This window comes from Podarcis melisellensis (assembly GCF_964234715.1).
Source record: "Podarcis melisellensis genome assembly, chromosome: 10".
NCBI classification, from domain to species: Eukaryota; Metazoa; Chordata; class Lepidosauria; order Squamata; family Lacertidae; genus Podarcis; species Podarcis melisellensis.
In genome coordinates, this window is record NC_138542.1 from 32,931,459 (window position 1) to 32,953,004 (window position 21,546).

Sequence of the window (21,546 nt, forward strand, 5' to 3'; positions counted from 1 at the left end):
AGAAGCATTCTAAAAAGCACTTTCTGATAAGCAATGGAAGTCAGCTGTTCCATGAAAAGTCCATTATTCCACTTGGCTAGTGCAAGCCCCATATGTGCGCTTTAAACAGCTTTTGGGATCCCTGCCAACAGTGAATCACATGGAGAAGGTGGTTAAAATCAACAGCAAAACAGCCTTGCAACCTTGTGCTTCTTCCTAACCTACTGCAGAAACACCACCTGGTGGTAATCATACTATACTATCAGGCTAACTTTCAGATTATGTGCAGCTCGACCATTCTGTTAAATAAACTGGTCTGATTCAGGCTTTCGGGTTTTCAAGAATACCTACACATTCGTCTTGACTAAGATTACAAATTCAAACCTGCAGGTTCTTTCACAACTCTCCTACAGAAGGTCTTTTTGCACCTCATTTTTCACACAGGTAAACAACAACAACAACAATTTATTATTTATACGCCGCCCATGTGCCTGGGTTTCCCCAGCCACTCTGGGCATCTTCCAACAAAAGATTAAAAGTACATTAAAACATCAGTCATTAAAAACTTCCCTAATCAGGTCTGCCTTCAGATGCCTTCTAAAAGTCAGATAGTTGTTTATTTCCTTGACATCTGATGGGAGGGCATTCCACAGGGCAGGTGTCACTACCGAGAAGGCCCTCTGTCTGGTTCCCTGTAACATCTCTTCTTGCAGTGAGGGAACTGCCAGAAGGCCCTTGGAGCTGGACCTCAGTGTCCAGGTTGAATAATGGAGGTGGAGACGCTCCTTCAGGTATACAGGACTGAGGCCGTTTAGGGCTTTAGAGATCAGACCAACACTTTGAATTGTGCTCGGAAATATACTGGGAGCCAATGTAAGTCTTTCAATACTTGATTATTTCCATGGCTGCAGGGCTTATTTCAGGCGGAACTCACCGGAACTGAGTCCTGGCACCTCTTTGCTGCATTCTGCCACCTCTGTAGTGTTGCCGTGCTGTTTACCTGCATGGTGCTTGGGGCAGCATGACAGAGGTGGCAGGCATCACGGTGTTTTTTTGGGCGCTCCTCCCCCAAAAAGCTCAACTAGTTCTGCCATCTCTTTTTCTGGAAAAAAAAAATCCCTGGATGGTTGCAGTAATGCCATCAACAACTAATGCAGTAGGAAAGGGTGGGTGGGAAGGAATGGAAGCATTTTCAGAGCAGGGTGTACCAGGCTAAGCGATGCCCCCTCCTGGCATGGGCAAGTGACTGAAGTGATCTTGAGGCCTTTAGGTGTTTCCATTGTTTATGGTTTGTCATTCCATAGAAGAACTCTGAGAAGGAGGAAAAGAATCAAGCAGAGGCTCGACACTCCTTTCCATTTAGGGGGTTCCTATTTCCTGCTAGCAGTAAAAGCTTAACTTTGCAGAATTTTTGCATTGTTGAATTAAAAGCTAAAGATTGCAGATATGTTAATAAAGCTAAATGTGCTCCATAGGGACACTGGTGGCGCTGTGGTCTAAATAAACCACAGAGCCTAGGGCTTGCCGATCAAAAGGTTGGCGGTTCAAATCCCTGCAACAGGGTGAGCTCCCATTGCTCGGTCCCTGCTCCTGCCAACCTAGCAGTTTGAAAGCACGCCAAAAAAGTGCAAGTAGATTAATAGGTACCACTCCGGCGGGAAGGTAAAACAGCGTTTCCGTGTGCTGCTCTGGTTTCACCAGAAATGGCTTAGTCATGCTGGCCACATGACCTGGAAAAACTGTCTGCGGAGCGGACAAACGCCAGCTCCCTCGGCCTGTAAAGCGAGATGAGCTCCACAACCCCAGAGTCGCGTTCGTGACTGGACTTAACTGTCAGGGGTCCCTTCACCTTTACCTTTAAATGTGTTCCATAAGGTGGCTATGCAGTAAGAAGGTAGCACAACTGAGTTCAGTGAAGCTTACTCCCAGGCAACTTTGTATAGGATTGCAGCCATGCCACTTGGCTGATCAGGGATGTGAACCTGGGACTCCTCAGCTAAACTTCAGCATTGTAGCCAGCCACTACTCGACCATTTGCAGCTTCCTAGTCTATGGCTGTCAGTTGATTCTAATAACTGGGTATTACACCATGCACTGCTGCTGTTTTGGATGTGTGTGTGCATTAATATTATATATACTGTATTTTTTGCTCTATAAGACTCACTTTCCCCCCCTGAAAAGTAAGGGGAAATGTGTGTGCGTCTTATGGAGCGAATGCAGGCTGCGCAGCTATCCCAGAAGCCAGAACAGCAAGAGGGATTGTTGCTTTCACTGTGCAGCGATCCCTCTTGCTGTTCTGGCTTCTGAGGTTCATAATATTTTTTTCCCTTGTTTTCCTCCTCCAAAAACTAGGTGCGTCTTGTGGTCTGGTGCGCCTTATAGAGCGAAAAATATGGTATATGGATCAATACAGCTGCCTGCATTTTGGATTCTTTCTTGGTAGCATTTCATGATATGCCTGCATTTCAAAACTGTATATAAGTGTATGTATATGTATATATAACCTGTGCCTTTTTTGTTGATTTTGTGTGTATGTGGGCGAAGATGGTTTGGAATAATATAACATATTCAAGCAAACACTTCATACTTACTGGCTGCTACAAAGGTGCACGTCTACTGCCTCAACCATGGGTGCTTCTTTCCATGAATCATGCTGATTCTAATGGCGACACTTCTTAAACAGATTTAGGACGGAGCCGGAGGAAATAAATCAGAGCGTCCCTGATTTTGCCCTTTGTGGGAAAATTACATTTAAAGTACTGAAATGTGTATGTCCTTGATTGAACTTATTTAAAAAACATGAAATTCTGAAGTAGTGGTGTACGCAAGCGAAAGCCCTGATGACATGCTTTCTTTGAACTTGTGCACACATCCAGACTCAGGGGCATCTATTTCTCTTTCTTACAGTGCTATTTTTTCACTATTGAATTTGGCCTTTGTAAGCAAGACGGGCAACTCCGGGCTTACGGAGCAGGGCTTCTGTCTTCCATTGGAGAACTCAAGGTAGGAATGTAAACAATAAATATACATAAGCCTGCATTATTTATGGCTAGTAACCAGCTCTCTGCTGCATAAAGATACATATTTCTTGTATAATTCGAGGCTGATTGTATTTACCTACTTCTAAACAGCCCTGGTAACCATTAGTACATGTGTTTTGGAGTGCTTGAAAAACGCATTTCAAAAAGGTGCCCAATTCCAAATAAAGCATGCATTCCTTTTCCACAAGTGCATGGATTTGAAAGAAACAGAGTGGCAAAATGCAGATGGGCAGTGCAGTTCCAACCTCCAAGCAAAGCCTTTGGAGAGTGTTGGAATGAGGCAGAAATACCCCTCTTCCAGGCTCTACCAGAAGTAGGGTTCTGCCAACATGTGGGCTTTTGCCAAAAGCACATTGAAATGATACTGGTAAAAGACATAAACTTGAGGCCGGGGATATATTTTGGGGGCTCTTGATCTTTATAAACTCCTTCGATTTGTGTAAACAATCTATAACATTACATCGGTCTAAACTTAATTTCAAAATAATTCTGTTGATGTTGTAAAACATTTCTGGCAATCTGAAAACACACCATCCGAAAATGCCTGTTGCCATAGGCAACCTTCCAATATTTAAGTGTGTCTTTTCCAGAAGGTTTGTTTTCTCAAGCAGAATTTAAAAAAACCCACAATTAAGAAACCTACAGTGTAGTGAGGCTAGCAACTTGCAGCGTGGTTTAACAATCAATCTCTCTTCACATGTAACTCTGAGAGTTGTATCTCTGTGAGGGGTATTGGGAATACCCTCTAAGCGTCCCAATTTTTCAGGGACAGTCCCGGAATTACAAAAACCGCCCCAGTTTTGGATTTGATCCTGGAATGTCTCTCTTCCTCCTGCCAGTGCTGCTGCTATTTTTACCAATATATTCGTTTCAATGCACACTTTCTGCTAATATAAGCATTTTAATAAACATTATCGGTTGGAGAACTGCATCGCAAAAACTGGGTATGTGTGAATTGTAAATGGATAGCTGTGTTGTTTGCATATTATTTTAGAAAGTGTGAATTTAATAGATTCACCTTTAAATTAGAACTGAGTTGAATTTCTATACCATCTACATCTCCACATGTTTTGAACAACACGTCTGGAGAGGAACAAGTGTGGGAATGTCTGATTTAAAGTGTGTCTGCCTTTGATATTGAACACTTAAAAACATATATATACAGGCAACCCCTGATCTGCATAGGGGTTGTGTTCTAGGTCATTTTGCATGACGGCAGAGAATGTATAAGCCTGTTATGCCCTGCTTTTGGCTAGCTTACAATTTATCGTATTGTCTGAACCAATGAAAGTTATTGTGCTTTGTTTCAAACAAGCCAATTTCAAACCATACTTTCCAAATCTGGCCTCTTTAAAGTCATCATAGTTAAATGTCAGACACTATTCTGGCCCTGCTGACTCTGGTGAAGCCACGCAGAGGAGCATCTGTGATCAGATTGTGGGGACCCTGAAAGAGGCTGGGCCTGTTCATGCTCCGCTAAACTATAGTTTAATATGGTGTCCAAACACAGCAAGTTCATTTCTCTTTCTTATCACAAGGATGCTGTTCAATTGCTCTTTTGGAAATACATGCATGTCTTCCTTTGCTTCCTCTTATCACTATAGTCTATCTGTTTGCCTAGTCCTTCCCTAGCAGTATTTGCGTGAAAGGGTAATAATGTCTTCTATCAACATACAATTTTTAAAAAATTATCAACTGCTCACCATATATCTATTTCACTTGTAGACCGAAATGCATTTTCAAGATACGATATTGACTGTCACACAAATGGCATAAGTTGTGTGAATAACATCGTAAGATTAAATTTTACTTGTAAAATGGGCAAACGTTTATTGCCTGGAGAAGCTGGTAATTTGTGCTACCCCAGTAATTCTGCTTGGAATATTTATTGATAACTGTCTCTTCAAGGTTGATGATTTAAGCCGCTTATGCATATGGGGCAGAGATAGCTCTTAGTTGTTTTCGATTATGTCATCATTTGGGGGAAAGGCTCTTACAGCAACTAACAATTTTTTGAATAAAAATTGATTCATCCTATTGATGAGTAAAGACCACTCTACATAAAATGGGTGAGACTAGCAACTGTGTTTGAGAGCATACTATGCTATAAAAGCTGGGTGTAGAGAAACACTTGAGCATTCTGTAATATAATTTAACAGATGATGTCGTGTGTTTTGCAGCACGCTCTGTCTGATAAAGCCAATGTGAAAACATTTGATCCAAAGACAACCTGCTTGCAAGAATGCCTTATCACGACTTTCCAGGAAGCTTACTTTGTCTCTGAAAGTTTTGAAGAAGCCAAAGAAAAAATGAGGCAAGTTCTCTCACTTGACCCTTAAAAACAACCCCCAAATCTAATTTTCTCTTATCTGAAGGCACAGAAATAGGAGTTAATTTTCTTTCTTTCTTTTTTTTTTTTAAACTTTCAGGGACTTTGCAAAATCAATCAACCGTCCCTTTTCAGTATATTTCAACCCATACACCCAAAGCATTGAAATTCTGAAAGACACCAGAAGTATTGAAAACGTTGTCCAGGATCTTCGGAGTGACCTGAACACAGTGTGTGACGCTTTAAGCAAAATGAACAGATACTTAGGGATATGAGTTATCCAGTGTTGTGGGATTTGGAGTGTAGCTACCTTAACACCATTATACGATGCGATGTCTGTTCCTTCTCTGTTGCATGACCGTTACACTTCCTTAGTGTGTGATATTATCCGACTGTAGCTTCAGATACGCCAGTGCTAACACGCAGATCTGCAAGGAAGTGGAACATGTATCCTTTGCTTATTTGTTTAAATGTTTAGCTTGCCACGCAGCTTTTAAAAAGCTCCCAGGGCAGCTTACAAGCACATAAAATGAATACACTTAATAAAAAGCAAATACATCAATAAAAATGCACATATTAAAGACAAAAAAAGCATCCATCATCATCATCATCAAGCAATAGCAGCTGTAAACAAAATTACAATAAGAACTGCATTTTTAAAAAAAGTTTATGTTCTCTGATACTAAATGGTTCTCACTAGCCTAGCAGACAGATCTGATGACTTCAGTTGAGGGGATTGTACCATAAATGTGACACCACAACAAAAAAGGCACTGTCCCTTGTACCAGCCACCTTGATCTCAGGCAATGCTGGCCCAAGCATGCCTCAAAATGGCACTCCGCTTCCCACCAGCGAGGAAGGGACGACTGAAGATCAGGAACAGGGGGCAAAGGAGAGAAAGATTGACACTGGGATCTGCTGCCTTTGTGGATCTGCCACCTGAGATGATCACCTCCCCTAGCCTCATGGGTGGGCTGGCCCTGTACTTAAAGCAGGGCCAGAATGGGGAAGTTCATGCAGAGTACCTGGGAATCAACCTATTTAAAGATCTAAAAGTTTAGTCCAACACTTCAAATTGTGTCCTGAAACAAACTGGGAGTTAGTGTGATTCTTTCCACATAGGCATAATGTGCCACCGAGCGATCCAAAACCTTGACAAGGAGAAGCACGGTGGGGGACATTGGCAGATGCACTACAGCACCCAGCGCTCTGCCACCTTCTGAACCAGTTGATGTTTCTGGAAAATTCTTAAAGGTAGCGCCATGCACAGTACATTACAACAGTTCCAGTTTTGAGGTTATCAAGGAATCCATGGCCACGTCACTCTCCTCTAGAACTGGTTGCACAGATGAAGCTGCTGAAATGAACTTGGGTCTCTGGGAGCACAATAAGGTCCAGGAGACTGTCTAAGAATATACTTCCTTGATATAAGCCTGCAAAGCCCTGATATAGCCAGAAGTTCAGACGTGTTTATGAGCTGGTTTACACACGTTCGCTCATTCATCACTTTGCTACTTCAGCTTTGAGTGTTGATTTGCATGTCTGACCCAAATGAACACCTCATCATGAGCTCAACCACAATGCTTTACAGTGCAGCCCTCACTTTCAGCCGTGGGTCATTGAGTGTTGAGTAATAAAGTGATGTACAGAGATATGCGAGGCCACCCTTAACACCATGCATAAATGTGGTATTGAAAAACCTGACTTGGAATTGATTTTGTTTTCTTTATGACGTGGTGGTTGTTTTTTGTTTTAAAGGAAAATGTAACAAATGTCTCCTCTTTTTTTGTTAGCAATGCACATGCCCCTCTTCCCTCACATTTTCACAACCACTGGGTTCCCACCAGAACTTGAGCAGCAAAGAACTGCAATCTTTTTTGTTTTCCATGTTCAGTGGAGACATATTTCTTGCTTGGCTGGTGATGACTGTTTCTGTCCCGGCGCCTTTAGATTCAACTGTGGTTTATGTGACATGGTGAAGAACATAATATGTCTCTGTTAAATGGCCTTTGGGGTATAATATACATAATGGACAGTTATTTCCAAACATTGAAGCACCTTTTCATTTTGTGTGTGTAGCCCTGTTCCACTTGCATATCATACAGAAATCCCTAATTTATAGATCCCACCAAATAGGAAAAAGATGCACAACATCGTTCTTCATATATTTTTCTTGAAAGATGGCACATAAGAAATTAAAGGCTGCAATCTTTTGAACTCAGCAAGCTTGCTTCAGAGTAAATATGCACTTAGTCAGTTATCTCTGTAATTCTTAACTAACTGTTATATGAAAAGAATTATTACAATGCATCAATCGATAGTAGTAACGCCTTAGTAGGATGTTTAATCAGGCACAATTTTTCTCAACTAAATAGGAGCTATCTAGTTGCTAGTTTGAATTTTTTTTTTCAAATCATAGCCTAAATCAAGAGATATAATTTATGATAACTCTGTGTGTCCATGTGTATGATTAGCTATAAAGAAAGCATCTGTCTTTCACAGGGGGCAGCTATGACTACAAACAGCTTTTAAAAATAATAATAATAAGGAAATCTTAATTTGTAATTGAATGTGACAAATTAATCACAAAATGCACTTGGCTCTAGAGAAATTGTAGATTCTAAATTAGCTGTGGAAATCCTGACATGGTTTTCTCTTGCTTGCAAATTATCTGGGGCCATCATATACTCCTTGCTGCATTATCCAGAATATTCCAATCAATTTTTCTAGATGTGTGTAAGTGGTGTTTATTTAGTGGGTCACTTTCACATGCACAAAAGAGGACTGTTAAAGCTGAGGAAATTCCGATTCCTTACAAGTAAACGGATGTGCATGGAAGTCATCTTTTTGTAACAATTGCGGTCTAATTTCTGAAATGAAAGCAGTCTGGGCAGCCTAGGTTAGTAGGAACAGTAGCACTTCAGGGATGGATCAATGATATTTTTTGAAATTGCTTGTTCAGATTAGAATAAGTGCTCATGCACAAACATCAAAAGTAATATTAGTACCATACAGCTAACTTTTGGGAAGACTGACAAGACCCCAATGAACAAACATTATGCTCTGTCTCTCTGGCTTTCTAGCTTGCTGCTTTAGTACTTCTAGGTCACATTATTGCTAAGTCTCACCTCTCTAAACTCTGGCTTTACCTGTTGAGGGAGGGCCCCCTCACCCATTTGCCATCGCCTGCTGAGCCTTCTTGATCCCTTTGTTCTCTTAATGGCCGTTCACCCAGGTGCTCACAGAAAACTAGACTGGCTTAATTAGATTTTAACACTTGCTGGATCCACGGATTAGAGAGGTCTGGCACCTAGTTTAACACCCCAAGCCTTGATTAAATTCTAACACTTGCTAGATTCAGGGATTATAGGAAACTGGCACCCACAAACTCATGATACATCTTAAAGTCCATCCCTGGCATCTGCAGGTGGGGTTGGAAATACTCTAGTCCAAAACCTCAGAAACCTGTAGCCAATCAGTGTAGGCCATACTGGTGCCCTCCAAATGTTCTGGGCTACAGTCATTCAGTGTCATGAACTGGCAGGATACAAGGGAGGTGGGAGAGGAGGAGGAGAATCCCAGCGCCAGGTATAGCCAGGACTGGGGCAACTAGGGCAAGCAGAGGAATGGGGAAGGGAGTACTCGCAGGGTGATGAAGGATGGCAAGGAGATGGGTGTCAGTGCACAGGAACCAGAGCAGCAGGACCCAGAGCCAGAGGGGCCCCTGTCTCCACAAACACCGTGGGCTCTAGGAGGCAGAGGGAGCAGCGAGAGGGGCACTCTAGGAGGCTGGGGCAGGCAAGGGCCCACAGCCCAGCTCCCTAGCTGGCCAGGTGGAGATTGCTAACTCTGGGAGGAGGTGTGTGATTCCTCAGCTGGAGTAGACTGAGGACAGGTGAGGCTCACATGGCTCATCAAGCACAGATGTTGCAATCAGCATGCAAAAAGCAAAAGGGAAGCAGAGCAGAGGTGCTGTGACTGCTCAACTGCCCATGTTGGTGGACCTTGGCTTGGATGCTCCTGGACCTCTATGGGACTGTGCTTTGGGTTTGACTCTGGACTGTATCCTGACTGCTGGACTTCATATTTGGCCTACTTGGATTGACCCTGTACTGTGTTTCCTGACCTTTGGACCTTGGACTTTGCTTGTGTGGATTGATCCTCAGAGTTTGAACTTCGGACTTGATATACTGACTTGCTGCCAGGTAGGTCAGGGGTTCAAGACATTCAGGGATGATGGGAGTTGTACTCAAAAGCATCTGGAGGGCAGCATGGCTGACATAGGCAATACTGAACTAGATGGAACAGTTGCCTGACTCAGTCTAAGGCTGGAATAGCCAAACTAGCTTCTTGGTGAGGTGATGGGGAATTAAGGGGCTTGGTGTGAGGTGGTGAATGGGTGGACAAAGCTAGAATTTGGAGTAGAGAGTTGCAGTGATGTAGGCCAGATGTGAACCAACAAGCTGGAAGAATGCAGAGAGACAGAATAATGATGTCTGTCTGAATCCAAGGCTGTGACTATGGGAAAAATAAAATGCTTTGGGGGTGTTGATGTTGGGAACCCCTCCACTGTAGGCTCAGGTTTTATATATGTATAAGTAAGCCATATATCATAAAGACACCACTGTCTCTGCTGTGCCTCATTCCAAAAGGAAACATGGCCTGGATCCCCTGGAATCTCATATCATTTGGAGACTGGGGTGGCAGGCAGCACTGTTTTAGTCCTCACACCAGGAGCAGCCACTGAAAAGGAGCAAGCGAGCCTTGGCCAGAGGTTTTGCGGATTTTGTTGTGTGCCACGCTTAAAGAGCACCTAACAACTCTCTTGTAGCTCTTCACCAGGAAATTGCAGGTTATCGAGATTTACTTCAGTGGCTCTCAAAACCTCTATGACAGAAATAATAGGATTTACTTGACTTCATCAGGTAATCAAACACAAAAGAATAATGACCGTAAAGCTACCTGCCTCCACTCTGAAAACAACTAGGGTCAAGCTGTCCTTGATGCTTTCTCCTCTTTTAAAAAGTAGTTGTGAGGAAGAAGCTGGCAGGCTGGCTGCTTGCTCATGAGTAGCCTCAGCACTAATTATCATAGATGGGCTCTGGTGAAGTAGGGTAGAGGTTGATGAGAGGCTATAAGCCTTCAGACTCCTCCCTGAAAGGTTATACAGTGGTACCTCGGGTTACATACACTTCAGGTTACAGACTCCGCTAACCCAGAAATAGTACCTCAGGTTAAGAACTTTGCTTCAGTATGAGAAGAGAAATCGTGCTCGGTTGGCGCAGCAGCAAGAGTAGGCCCCATTAGATAAAGTGGTGCTTCAGGTTAAGAACAGTTTCAGGTTAAGAACAGACCTCCAGAATGAATTAAGTACTTAACCCGAGGTACCACTGTAAGCCTCAGAGGGAGTCCTAAAAGGAAGGAAGGTTGCCTCCAGAGAGCCATGGTTGAATGCTAACACAAGAGCACTCTTGCTCATCTCTGCCCCAAATATGCTTGGGTGGGACAGCATGCAGAAAGAACAGCATGCAGAGAGAGGGAAAACTCTTCCATCTGGCAAGTGGAAATGCTTGCACAGATGCAACTATCCTCTTAACACAGTGTTGAATTCCACCCTCAGTATTTTGCAGCAGGGATTCAATTGCCCAGGCTTGCGCCATTAAAGATAAATGAAAGTGCTCTGTTGTGGTGGTGCAACAAATCCGCTTACAAAAATCAACACCCCCCTGGAGGGTTTTGCAGTTAGGAAACTAATGGGGAGATGCATGGAGAAGTGTGGGATGAATGAATGATTAATGGGCAGATGTATGTCTACCACACAAGCGGATTAGGATGAATTCAGGGTAAATGTTCATTGTCATATAATCCTCTCACAAGCAAATCAGAAAAAAAATATCTCAATGAAGACAGGACATAGTATAACCTCTGTGTATGCTGTGTGCAAGCAAATCGGGATGGATACACAAGAAACAGGTTGTCTGGAGGAATCCAGAAGCTGCTGCTTGAGGGATGATAAAGGAGCTGATGGGGTGTGGAAGGCTGGAATATCTACTCCACACACTCACTGGTGACTGAGGGGAGGGCAGCCTGTCCTTGTACTGCTGCCCTCAGTTCTGAGACCCTGGGACTGTGATATTGGCACTATGCAAAGAAAAGCCCGAACTAATAATTGTATTGCCAGGATTCATTCTAAGCTATTCTGAAAGTGTCCACAGCCTTTTGCTTTTCTCTAAAGAAGTGGCACATCTTAATTGCTAATAGTTAAGAAGTAAATCTTAGTATGGATTAGAGACCAGCAGTTGAAATCCCACAGACAGTTTAGGACAGATGAAGTCAACAAAGCCGTCTTCTGTGAGGATGTAGTGTTGTCACTGAAAATGGACCATTGTGGAAGCATAAAGGATTCCTGCTCCTAAAAAAGCATGCTTAATGCATTGGTTTGATTTAATTAGAATGCAATAACAATTAATGAAATGTTATGGGATGCTGTGAGATGATTGCTTACTCTTTTCCATATTCAAATGCTTAGGGATGATACGTGTAGGATGCATCCAGCTGGAAGACTGCCATCTTATTTTGGCCAAACTAGATGTTGTCTTGGCAAATGTATGGTGCCAATCTATGTTTAATGATATAACAGGAGAGAGAGAGAGAGAGAGAGAGAGAGAGAGAGAGAGAGAGAGAGAGAGATGGGAGGGAGAAATGGATGATCCTCAGGGTCCCTTCCAGTTGTACAATTCTATGACTCTATGATGCAGGAGAAAAATGGGGGCAGAAGTGGTGCTTAACTCCTCCCACATCTTCTATCTCCCCGCCCCCTACGATTGTGGTCATTTATCTCTTTGCTGTGATCACTCCAATGGGAGTTCAGGAGGGGATAAAGAACGACCCTGCTTTGTGGAGTGGTATTGCACAGAAAAATGGCAGGCAAGTGCGGGGTTGACGCTGCGGATTCATCCATGCAAATGTTACCAACCAAGCATTAGTCATGTCATGGGTTCCTTTCATAATGTGTGTGTTGCTGTTACCCTCTTTATGTCTCCATCTTGTGGATTGGAGTGAGAGCAGCAAAAGTCATTTCACCCCACCCAAAAGAGAGGGTAAGGATCAAGAAGACTGAAATAGGGTATCTCACCACGGTCCAAATTTCAAATTTGTAGTTTAAGCCACAGGCCTACCACAATGCCATCTTTAATGTACAGCCTTGTGAGTTGTGAGCAGAAAGAAAAGTTTCTATTTTAATTGTGAATTTATGTTTTCTACATTTCTGAAAGGACACCATGCTGGCTCCCTTGGGGACTTTTGTGCCAAACACCCTCCTCTTTCTGCTCTGATTGTGATGCACCTACCCTGAGAAAGAGTCATATGAAGCTTGCTGGTTATTTTGCAACATATTGGTTGATCCTAATTAGGGAAAGATTCCACTGAAGTTTTAATTTTATTAAAATTGTCATTCTATTGAACCACTGCAACAGACCAATTCTTCCCCAAGCATCATTTTTCTGGCCTATTTCATTGTGACATCAGGAATTATCTCCAACAAAGGAAAATTCATACTTGATAGACAAAATTGCCTAAGGATGAAATTCTAACCCCACTTACCTGGGAGTAAGCCCCACTGAATTCACTAGGACTTATTTCTGAGTAGACATGGTTCTGATTGTACTGTAAACCATTTTTTTTCACCAAACAGTCAAATGTGTATAGTTTCTGATGTGTGCAAGCTTCTGGAAATGTCTTCCAGCTTTTGCCATAGTCACGGCAGTGTGCTAAAAATCAGTAGGGCAATGAAGGCTAGTTGCAGTTGCTTTTGTGTGTTTGTATAAATCTCATTTAATAAAATAAATGGAGCAGTTCATACTCTTTTCCAGATGTAGACTTGGAAGATCCTCCCCCCCACCCGCCCAAATATGGAACATTTCCCAAGGAAAATTCTCAAAATGATCTGTAGGACATTTGTAGACATATAGAGGGTTCTATTATTTGTATTTCTAGGCAGGCATAGCAGGAGTTGGTGCTCATGTGTGCATGTGAACTATGTTGTACTCTACTCTGATTGGTCCTGGTAAAAGATAGTACACAAACAAGCAAATGCTATACATTAATCACATATAATTGGGGCTTATATACAGGATCTGTAACTCCCACTGCCCCAGGGATCAAAGTCCCTGATTATTATGGCATGTTGTCCCTCCCATTAGCTGTCTATCCTTCCTGACTAGGCACAAATAACTCTGATTCTGGTAGCAACTGAGCTACCATGTCAAATAGAGAAGCAGAAAATTATCTGTCTTTCACAGAACAAGTCCTAGTTTTACTATTCAAGCACACTCTGTTCTAGAAAATGCCTGGGCCACCAGCTCACTGTTCAGAATATTGCTTGTTCTCCATTGACTCCAACAAATCTCATAATATCTGGAACAACAGGAACATAGATAACACAAACTTTCTGGAACATAGTCTACAATTGTCTCGTCTCCCTCCAGCCCCCATTATAGTAAATGAGATTGCAGTCTGGGCCAGGACTCTCTGATCTGATCTCTGAACTCCAGTGAAGTGTACCCTTCCACCTGCATGCTGTCTCAAAATGTTATGTCATATCCATGTGCTCTTAGAGAAAAACTAACCGTTCTAAAGGTGGCAAGTATGCTTTTAAAAAAAGTGTGCTGTGCCTTTATGGCTCAGATAGTTTTATCTTAGTTGCAATATCTTCTCAGACTTTTTATTAACAAATTAAGATCAACCACCCAGTAGTCGTCTTGGTTGACAAACTCATTTGGCATAATGAGGGAATTATCGACAGTTATCAAATTGCACTCTCATTCCTTTGGAAATAGGTTACATTTATCTAAGGTGTTTCACTTAGCTTTAGTGATCTGGACTCTGGAAATTGGGTTTCTGGCTCAGACTCATTTATTTACTGCGTAACTCAGAATGGATGCTTTACGGGTATGAGATATAGGCAGGCACTTGCTTTGCTCGCACATAGCAAATGGTCCTGGGCTTAATGAATGTAAAGGATTGCAACGTTTACAGCCGTACAATGTCTAAAATGAACACCGGTGTATTATCAAAGGGATGCACACCAAATTGCATTCGCAAACAAAGAGATGGTGTGCCACATTTTTGTTTCTTTTGTTGGAAAAAGTCATTAGCAGGCAATGCTCCTTAGCTCCTCTCCGTCTGAGTGCCTGTGAAATGAACTATGGGGGAAATGGTCGGGAGACCTTAATGAAATCCACAAGATCCATTTAGGATGGCTACTCACACATTGCCAAGGTGGAAATGTATCAGGAGAAAAGAGGACCAGAGAGGATACAGATTTACAAATGCTAACTTTATATGTACAGTGGTACCTCGGGTTAAGTACTTAATTCGTTCCAGAGTTCTGTTCATAACCTGAAACTGTTCTTAACCTGAAGCACCACTTTAGCTAATGGGGCCTCCTGTTGCCGCAGCACCACCGGAGCCCGATTTCTGTTCTTATCCTGAAGCAAAGTTCTTAACCTGAAGCACTATTTCTGGGTTAGTGGAATCTGTAACCTGAAGTGTATGTAACCCCAGGTACCACTGTATAGATATGTATTTAGAAATAATCACCAAGGAAGATACAGCTCACCACAGTGGAGAAGACTATGAGCAGATGACATGTGTACCTGCCCAGTCTGCTGTCCAGGAACTAACAGCTGATGGACAACTTCAAGGCCCCTGCTCTCCCTTCTTATGTTTTTTAATCTATAACTTGGACCTGGACAGGACACTCCTCCAGAAAAGGCATGTTGTCTGTGAAGCAGAACCCCTGGCTCCCCTAGCTCCGTATCCCAAGTTCTTCTCAATTTTATCCAAATAACGTTTCCCAGGAATTTCAAACAACAGTACCTAAAGGGGCATCACAAAAAACTAAAGGGCTGCACTGGATTCTTTCTCGTCTCCTGTAATTCATGCTCTCTTTATTTGGAGCCAGATCAAATGCCGAATAAAGTCAGTAGGAGTAAAATTTCCATTAATTGCCAATGTCACTCCATTTTTATGTCTCTGTTTACTTTGTTATGAAATGAAATTGCAAAAGAAAAGCTACATGGATACCAGCAAAACAAGCAAGTGAACAAAAAACCCTTCTTGCTTTCACAGGGTGGCTTTGAAAGGATCTTCTGGAAGATTTGGTAATTCCAATCATGTCTGCTGATTTCAGGAGCACAAATCTATTTCCTTCAGTGCCAGAGAAAACTCTGAAGTTGAAGCCCGGTAGCTAGGTTCTAGCCTCAGGTCAATTAGATTTCTTTGTTCAAATCCCACATTCCCCAATAAAAGACTCTCAGATTTCTTACAGACCAAAACATGGCAGCCAGTCACTTGTTATATGGAGGAGTCAAGTGTCCATTTTTCTAGGAGAAGGAAGATCTAAAACACTGAGCTGCTCAGCATCAAGAACACTGCATCAAGGAAAACCCTGCAGGAGGATCAGACTAAAGGCCTGTTCTGCTTTGTTCAGCATCCTGTTCTGCACAGGGGTCAACCAAATGCCTCTGAGCAGCCCACAAGCAGCTCATGAAGACAAGAGCCTCTCCAGTTGTTGCTCCTCAGCAGACAAACAGCTTCTGAATCTGGAGGTTGCATCTACTCATCATGATTGGTAGTCACTGATAGACACATCCTCCATGAATTGAAAGCCATCTAAGCGATCCATTGCCAATCGCCCACATATTGTGGAAACAAATCCCATCAATTAATTAAGGGCTGTGAGAAGAAGGTACAAATCCTTTTGTCTATCCTGAATCTCCTACTAATTTGTTTCATCGGAGGACCTTGAGTTTATCATATCAAGGCAAGGCACATGAAAAGTCTGGCATCCTGCTTAGTCTGTGTGCTATGAGTGTGTCTACAGCTTGGTAGAGATTTGTATATGGTAGTCATAGATAAACCCCTGCGATTGTACTTTGGATTCTTGTGTGTTTTCTGGAAAGCACAACCTAGGGATGAACTGCACACAGGAAGTCCACCATCTCCCCATCCATACTAAGCATGCCTAAGAGCCATTACACACATTACCAAGTATGAGGACACCCTCACACTTATTACCGTATTTTTCGCTCTATAAGACGCACCAGATCACAAGACGCACATAGTTTTTGGAGGAGGAAAACAAGAAAAAAAAATATTCTGAATCTCAGAAGCCAGAACAGCAAGAGGGATCGCTGCGCAGTGAAAGCAGCGATCCCTCTTGCTGTTCTGGCTTGTGGGATAGCTGCGCAGCCTCCATAAGATGCACACACATTTCCCCTTACTTTTTAGGAGGGAAAAAGTGAATCTTATAGAGCAAAAAATACGGTACTTATGAAAAGTCAAAAGGACGCAAAAGAGCCACACTGAATCGGAGCATTTAGCCCAGTGTTATGTCCTCACATTGGCCAACCAGATGCCCAACAGAAGCCCACAAGCAAGACATGAGCACTACAGCCCTGTCTCCATCTGTGATTCCCAGAAATTGCATTCTGCCTCCAACGCTGATGATAATACATAGCCACCATGCTAGTAGCCATTGATAACATTGGGCTGCATTTATGAATCTCACTTATTTGGGAGGAAGCCCCACTGGCTTTTATAGGATTTACTTCTGTTTAGGATTGCAGTGCCAATCAGTCACCTTTTTTCTGTGGCTACTTTCTCTGTTAATGCTTTAGCACTGGAGTACTGAACCCCAAGCTTAGGAGGTCCTGTGCAAATGAAATGTATATGTAATAAATTTGTGGATTAAGTGCCCTTTTCTACCCTGCCTTCCCTACTCTCCTTTATATTTACCTCTCTCCATCTGTTTTATTCCTCGCCATTTATCAGTCTGTCATTTTGCTATGTTCTTTCCACAGTATAGTGGGCATGGCATATTGTCCAGGTGGGGAAGGGACAATTATGAGCTTGCCATTTTTTCAACCTCCCTCCCCACCCCCCATCATTTCCCCCATCAAATATTTAATCTGCTCACGTCATTTTTAACTGAGGCGATGTTTCGAATTTAATTTTTCAAGGGTAGGCTAAAAAGTGTTTTAGCACCAATTAAAACATCTTCAAATGTAATGGTGCTAAAATAGCATCGCTTGTAAAGACAGCATGTTTTTAAAACCATTTTTTTTAAAAAGGTGCTAAAATGCCTTTTCTGGGCAACTTGGAGATCAGTGGGCGATATTATATTATAAACTGTTTTATTATAAAGTGTTTTTAAAAGGTGTTACCCTTGCTGTGTTGGCCTGCAAAAAAATCAGTAAAGAAAACTAACTAAAATCAGTAAACAAACAGAGCACATAATATGGAGTCAATCTCTGTTGAAGGATTTAATGGCTTGGGTCCTAACCATAGCTATTAACCTTCCCTTTTTTTTGCTGGAAATTTCCTTGTTCCTGCTGCTTCCTGCTGCTATCCCAGATTGTTAGATATCCCGTAGACTGTCCCCGGAACAGGTGAGGCTGCTGATCCCTTATTTTCAAATCTGAAAGTTGACAGCTATGGTCCTAACTAGGTTTCTGCTAGCAGATGCCTCCCCTGAGCAGCACTGCATTCATGGGACACATTCAACAACAACTCCTCCTTCCCACAGTCCTTTGTGCCCCTCAAAGGTTGTGGCAGACCAGCAGCATGGTGTGTGTGTGTGTGTGTGTGTGTGTGTGTATGTGTACAGGGAGCTGCAAGGGAAGGAGGAGTTAATAGATTTTTTTTATATATAAAATATTTATTAAAGTTTCAGCAAAGTTACAAAAATGAAAAAAGAACAAAAAAGAAAAAAGAAAAAAAGGATACAAAATACAGAAAAATAAAAGCAGTTAAAACCATTTCCCTCTTTCCATGTCTTATCTTTCATTAACTTATTTCCCTGACCTCCTCACACCTCCCTTTTTTGTATTCTAGTTCACTTAAATATTCCAGCAAATCCTTTCCAACTTGGTTTTTATCCTACTAGTTTATCCTAAAATAATATAATATTACATTCTGATCTTTCAACAATTAAAAAATCAATTTTTACCTATTCTTTTATATCATTTCTGCTAATCCCACATTACTTCATTCCAACATCCTTCTAAGATTCCTGAATTTTACACTGTTTCTGTAGATAAACTTTAATTTTTTTCCAATCTTCTTCCACCAACTCTTCACCTTGGTCTCGGATTCTGCCCGTCATCTCTGCAAGTCCCATATAGTCCATCACTTTCATCTGCCATTCTTCCCGGGTGGGTAAATCTTGTGTCTTCCAATACTTTGCGATGAGTATCCTTGCTGCTGTTGTTGCATACAGGAGTTAATAGATTTTGCCTCCTCCCTCCCCCTCCCTTTCTACCAATGGATCTCCATCTCACATGTGAATGGGAAGAGCCACTCCATGCACAGTTTCTTTTCCTTTTTTGAAATCATTTTTATTTGATTTTACAATACAAAATTTAAATGCATATCCATATATACAGAGATTCCTCTCAGTCCCATTTTAAACATTAAAACTGCATCTTCTTCCATACTCTAACTATTATATCAATCCATGTTTCCATGGCAATTGTTACACTACAAGTAAAATCAAAATCCCGCCAATGTTTCCACCTGCTTACAGTAGTCCTTTAAATAATTTATAAATGTTTCCCATTCTTTTGTAAAGTTTTTGTCGTCTTGGTTCCTGAGTTTTCCAGTCCACTTTGCCATTTCGGCATAGTCCATCAGCTTGGTTTGCCGTTCTTCTCTGGTAGGGACTTTGTCTTCTTTCCATCTCTGGGCTAGTAGCATCTGAGCGGCTGTTGTTCCATACATAAAAAGTCTTTTCTGGTCCTCTGGGATATCGGTAATTCCTCATAAAAAGGCTTCTGAATTTTTAACAAGAGTTATTTTAAACACCCCCCCCATTTCATTATATATCATCTCCCAGAAAGCTTTTACCACCTTACAAGTCCACCACAAATGACAAAAGGTACCTTTTTTCCTTTACATTTCCAGCAGATATTTGAACTTGTCCTGTACATTTTTGCCACATGCACAGTTTCTTAGTTAGGGTCCATGTTATCATTGAACAGTCCTGTCTGGACAAATTACATAGCATGGTTCAGATTAATTAGCTCTTTCTTTTTTATAAAAGTGGAATTTATTTATTTGTGTGTGGGTGCATTTCTTATCACTACATTGCCTGGGGACATTTATGCTTCTCCTGCATGTGTGGAAATGCTTGTCCCTCATTTCCCTGAAGGCATGCTTGTGGTCACTTTATTCTATTAACTCCTGCTAATTAGAGACCCGGAACCCTGCTGAGTCAGTGGCATTATCCATCCTTAGAATTTGCAAACTAATGAAAGCTTTTTGTATATGTTCCCTGATTCCAATGAATAGCTAATGAGGCCAATTATTGGTAAATGTGTCTAAGTCTAAGAACACATTGGATATGCCGGCACAGCAGAAAGCACTCCTGAGAATCAATTTGGATGAATTCCCTTTTGATAATTATATCTGATTGATCATTATCTATGGAACTATGAGAGCACAAGCTTCTCAAAATCAGACATGTGCTTAGGATGGAAATCTCAGCCTTGCAAGGGCAGCACATATTCTGTAATGCATTTTATTTTGAAGGCTGATCAATTAAATTAAAATTTGCTTGAAAAAGCTCTTTTAGATTCGGCCATTGCATTCTGGTTTTGGTTCGAGAGATGGATTTTAATCTGAGCCATAATTTATCTGCCAAACCAAATTTATTCTGATCTCTTGGGACATTAAAATAAAAAAAAATGTTCTTCCTCTAAAGAAGTAGGGATGGAGGAAATGGATTCTAAAGAGCCACACACTATGCTTTTCCTGCAGGCTCTGGCCAAAGTTGTTAGGTCCCCAAAGAACATATCTGTAAAGATCAGTAAATAATTCAAAACAACAAAAATCAACCATTGAGCAAACACAGAACAAATTCAATCTTGCAAAAAGAGTCCACACAATCTAGGCGTAAGTACATAAATACAAAGCAAAAACAAAAGTTAACCAACAATAACGTTTCTGGTACTGGTTTTGCCACACTCCAGGGAACGTGGCTTAAATACAGTTCAGACATGGTGGGTAGTCAATGACCTGCAGTTGGCTACCATATCCTTGCTCCAGAGGAGGCTGACAGCAGCAAAGGGCAAATGTTGGGGACTACCATAGTCACAAGATCCTTCCCTAGCCTCCTGGAAGTACCAGTGGTTCTATCCAATGATAGAACCACCCTATCCATGTCTAATCAGTAGTATGTTCTGTCGAGAGCCAGTGTGGTGTCATGGTTAGAGCTTTGGACTAAGCACTGGGAGTGAAGTGTAGGTGGGTTCCCATGAGGCATGACACAGTGATAACAGCAAAAACCTTTATTGAACTAACAGAACAGAGGCAAAGCAACTGCTTATATACATTTCTGAAAGCCTGGGTCACTCCTACTCCCAACGTGATTGGCTGTCTGAACTTCCAATCTGCGAATCATAACTCAGAGTTTAAGGGCCAATGGCAGAGGCCCAAATCCTGAAATGTTCTGTGATTGGATATCATGTATCGAATCAGAACACAGGGGCTCAGAATCCTTAGTCCAGACTCAAGCTCAGGCAAACACAGACCACTGAATACATAATAAGGAATGCCAGTCCCCACTCAGCCATGAAGCTCACTGGGAGACCTTGGGCCAGTCACTGTCTCCCAGCCTAATCTACCTCACTCTCCTCTGTGCAACCTTTATGCGCCATTCCAAACTGTTTTTTCCTTTTCATCTTTATCTCATGGGGGGAAAACAATGGCAAATTAATTATTATATAGAGGAGATCATATATTGGAATTCCTTTTAGTTTGTCTAACTGAAATAAATGGGCCAAGTGCATTTCACTTTTCATTCATTTTAAAAGTAAATGCAACTAGTATTAAGAAATGCACATGCATGAGTGAATTAGCTCAAAGACTATAGCTCTGTGGCACACACACACTTGGCATGCAGAAAATCCCATTTTCACTTCCTGGCATCTTCAGCTGAGGATGGGAAAGCCCCTGTCTGAAATCTTAGAGAGTCACTGTCTGTCCACATAGCAGCTGACTTGGTATAAGTTGCTTCCTATGTCCCTATAGAGAAGTGGGGCATGATGGCAAAGGGATATTCATCCTCTGTTGTTAGGATGTGAACAAATAAGTATGTGACAGTTAATTGATAAACTGGTAGAAAACAATACAGCC

General features: G+C 41.8%; 1 protein-coding gene across 1 annotated transcript in view; it reads left to right on the plus strand.

Annotated features, from left to right (window-relative positions):
• TPH2 (tryptophan hydroxylase 2) overlaps positions 1 to 7,053 on the plus strand; it is a 60,505-nt gene extending 53,452 nt beyond the window's left edge. Inside the window, exons 9-11 of the mRNA XM_081928142.1 lie at positions 2,887 to 2,982; positions 5,201 to 5,334; positions 5,450 to 7,053. Coding sequence (XP_081784268.1) covers positions 2,887 to 2,982; positions 5,201 to 5,334; positions 5,450 to 5,624 — 405 coding nt within the window. The 3' untranslated portion in view covers positions 5,625 to 7,053. The remainder of the gene's footprint in view (positions 1 to 2,886; positions 2,983 to 5,200; positions 5,335 to 5,449) is intronic.
• Positions 7,054 to 21,546: the final 14,493 nt, after the last annotated feature.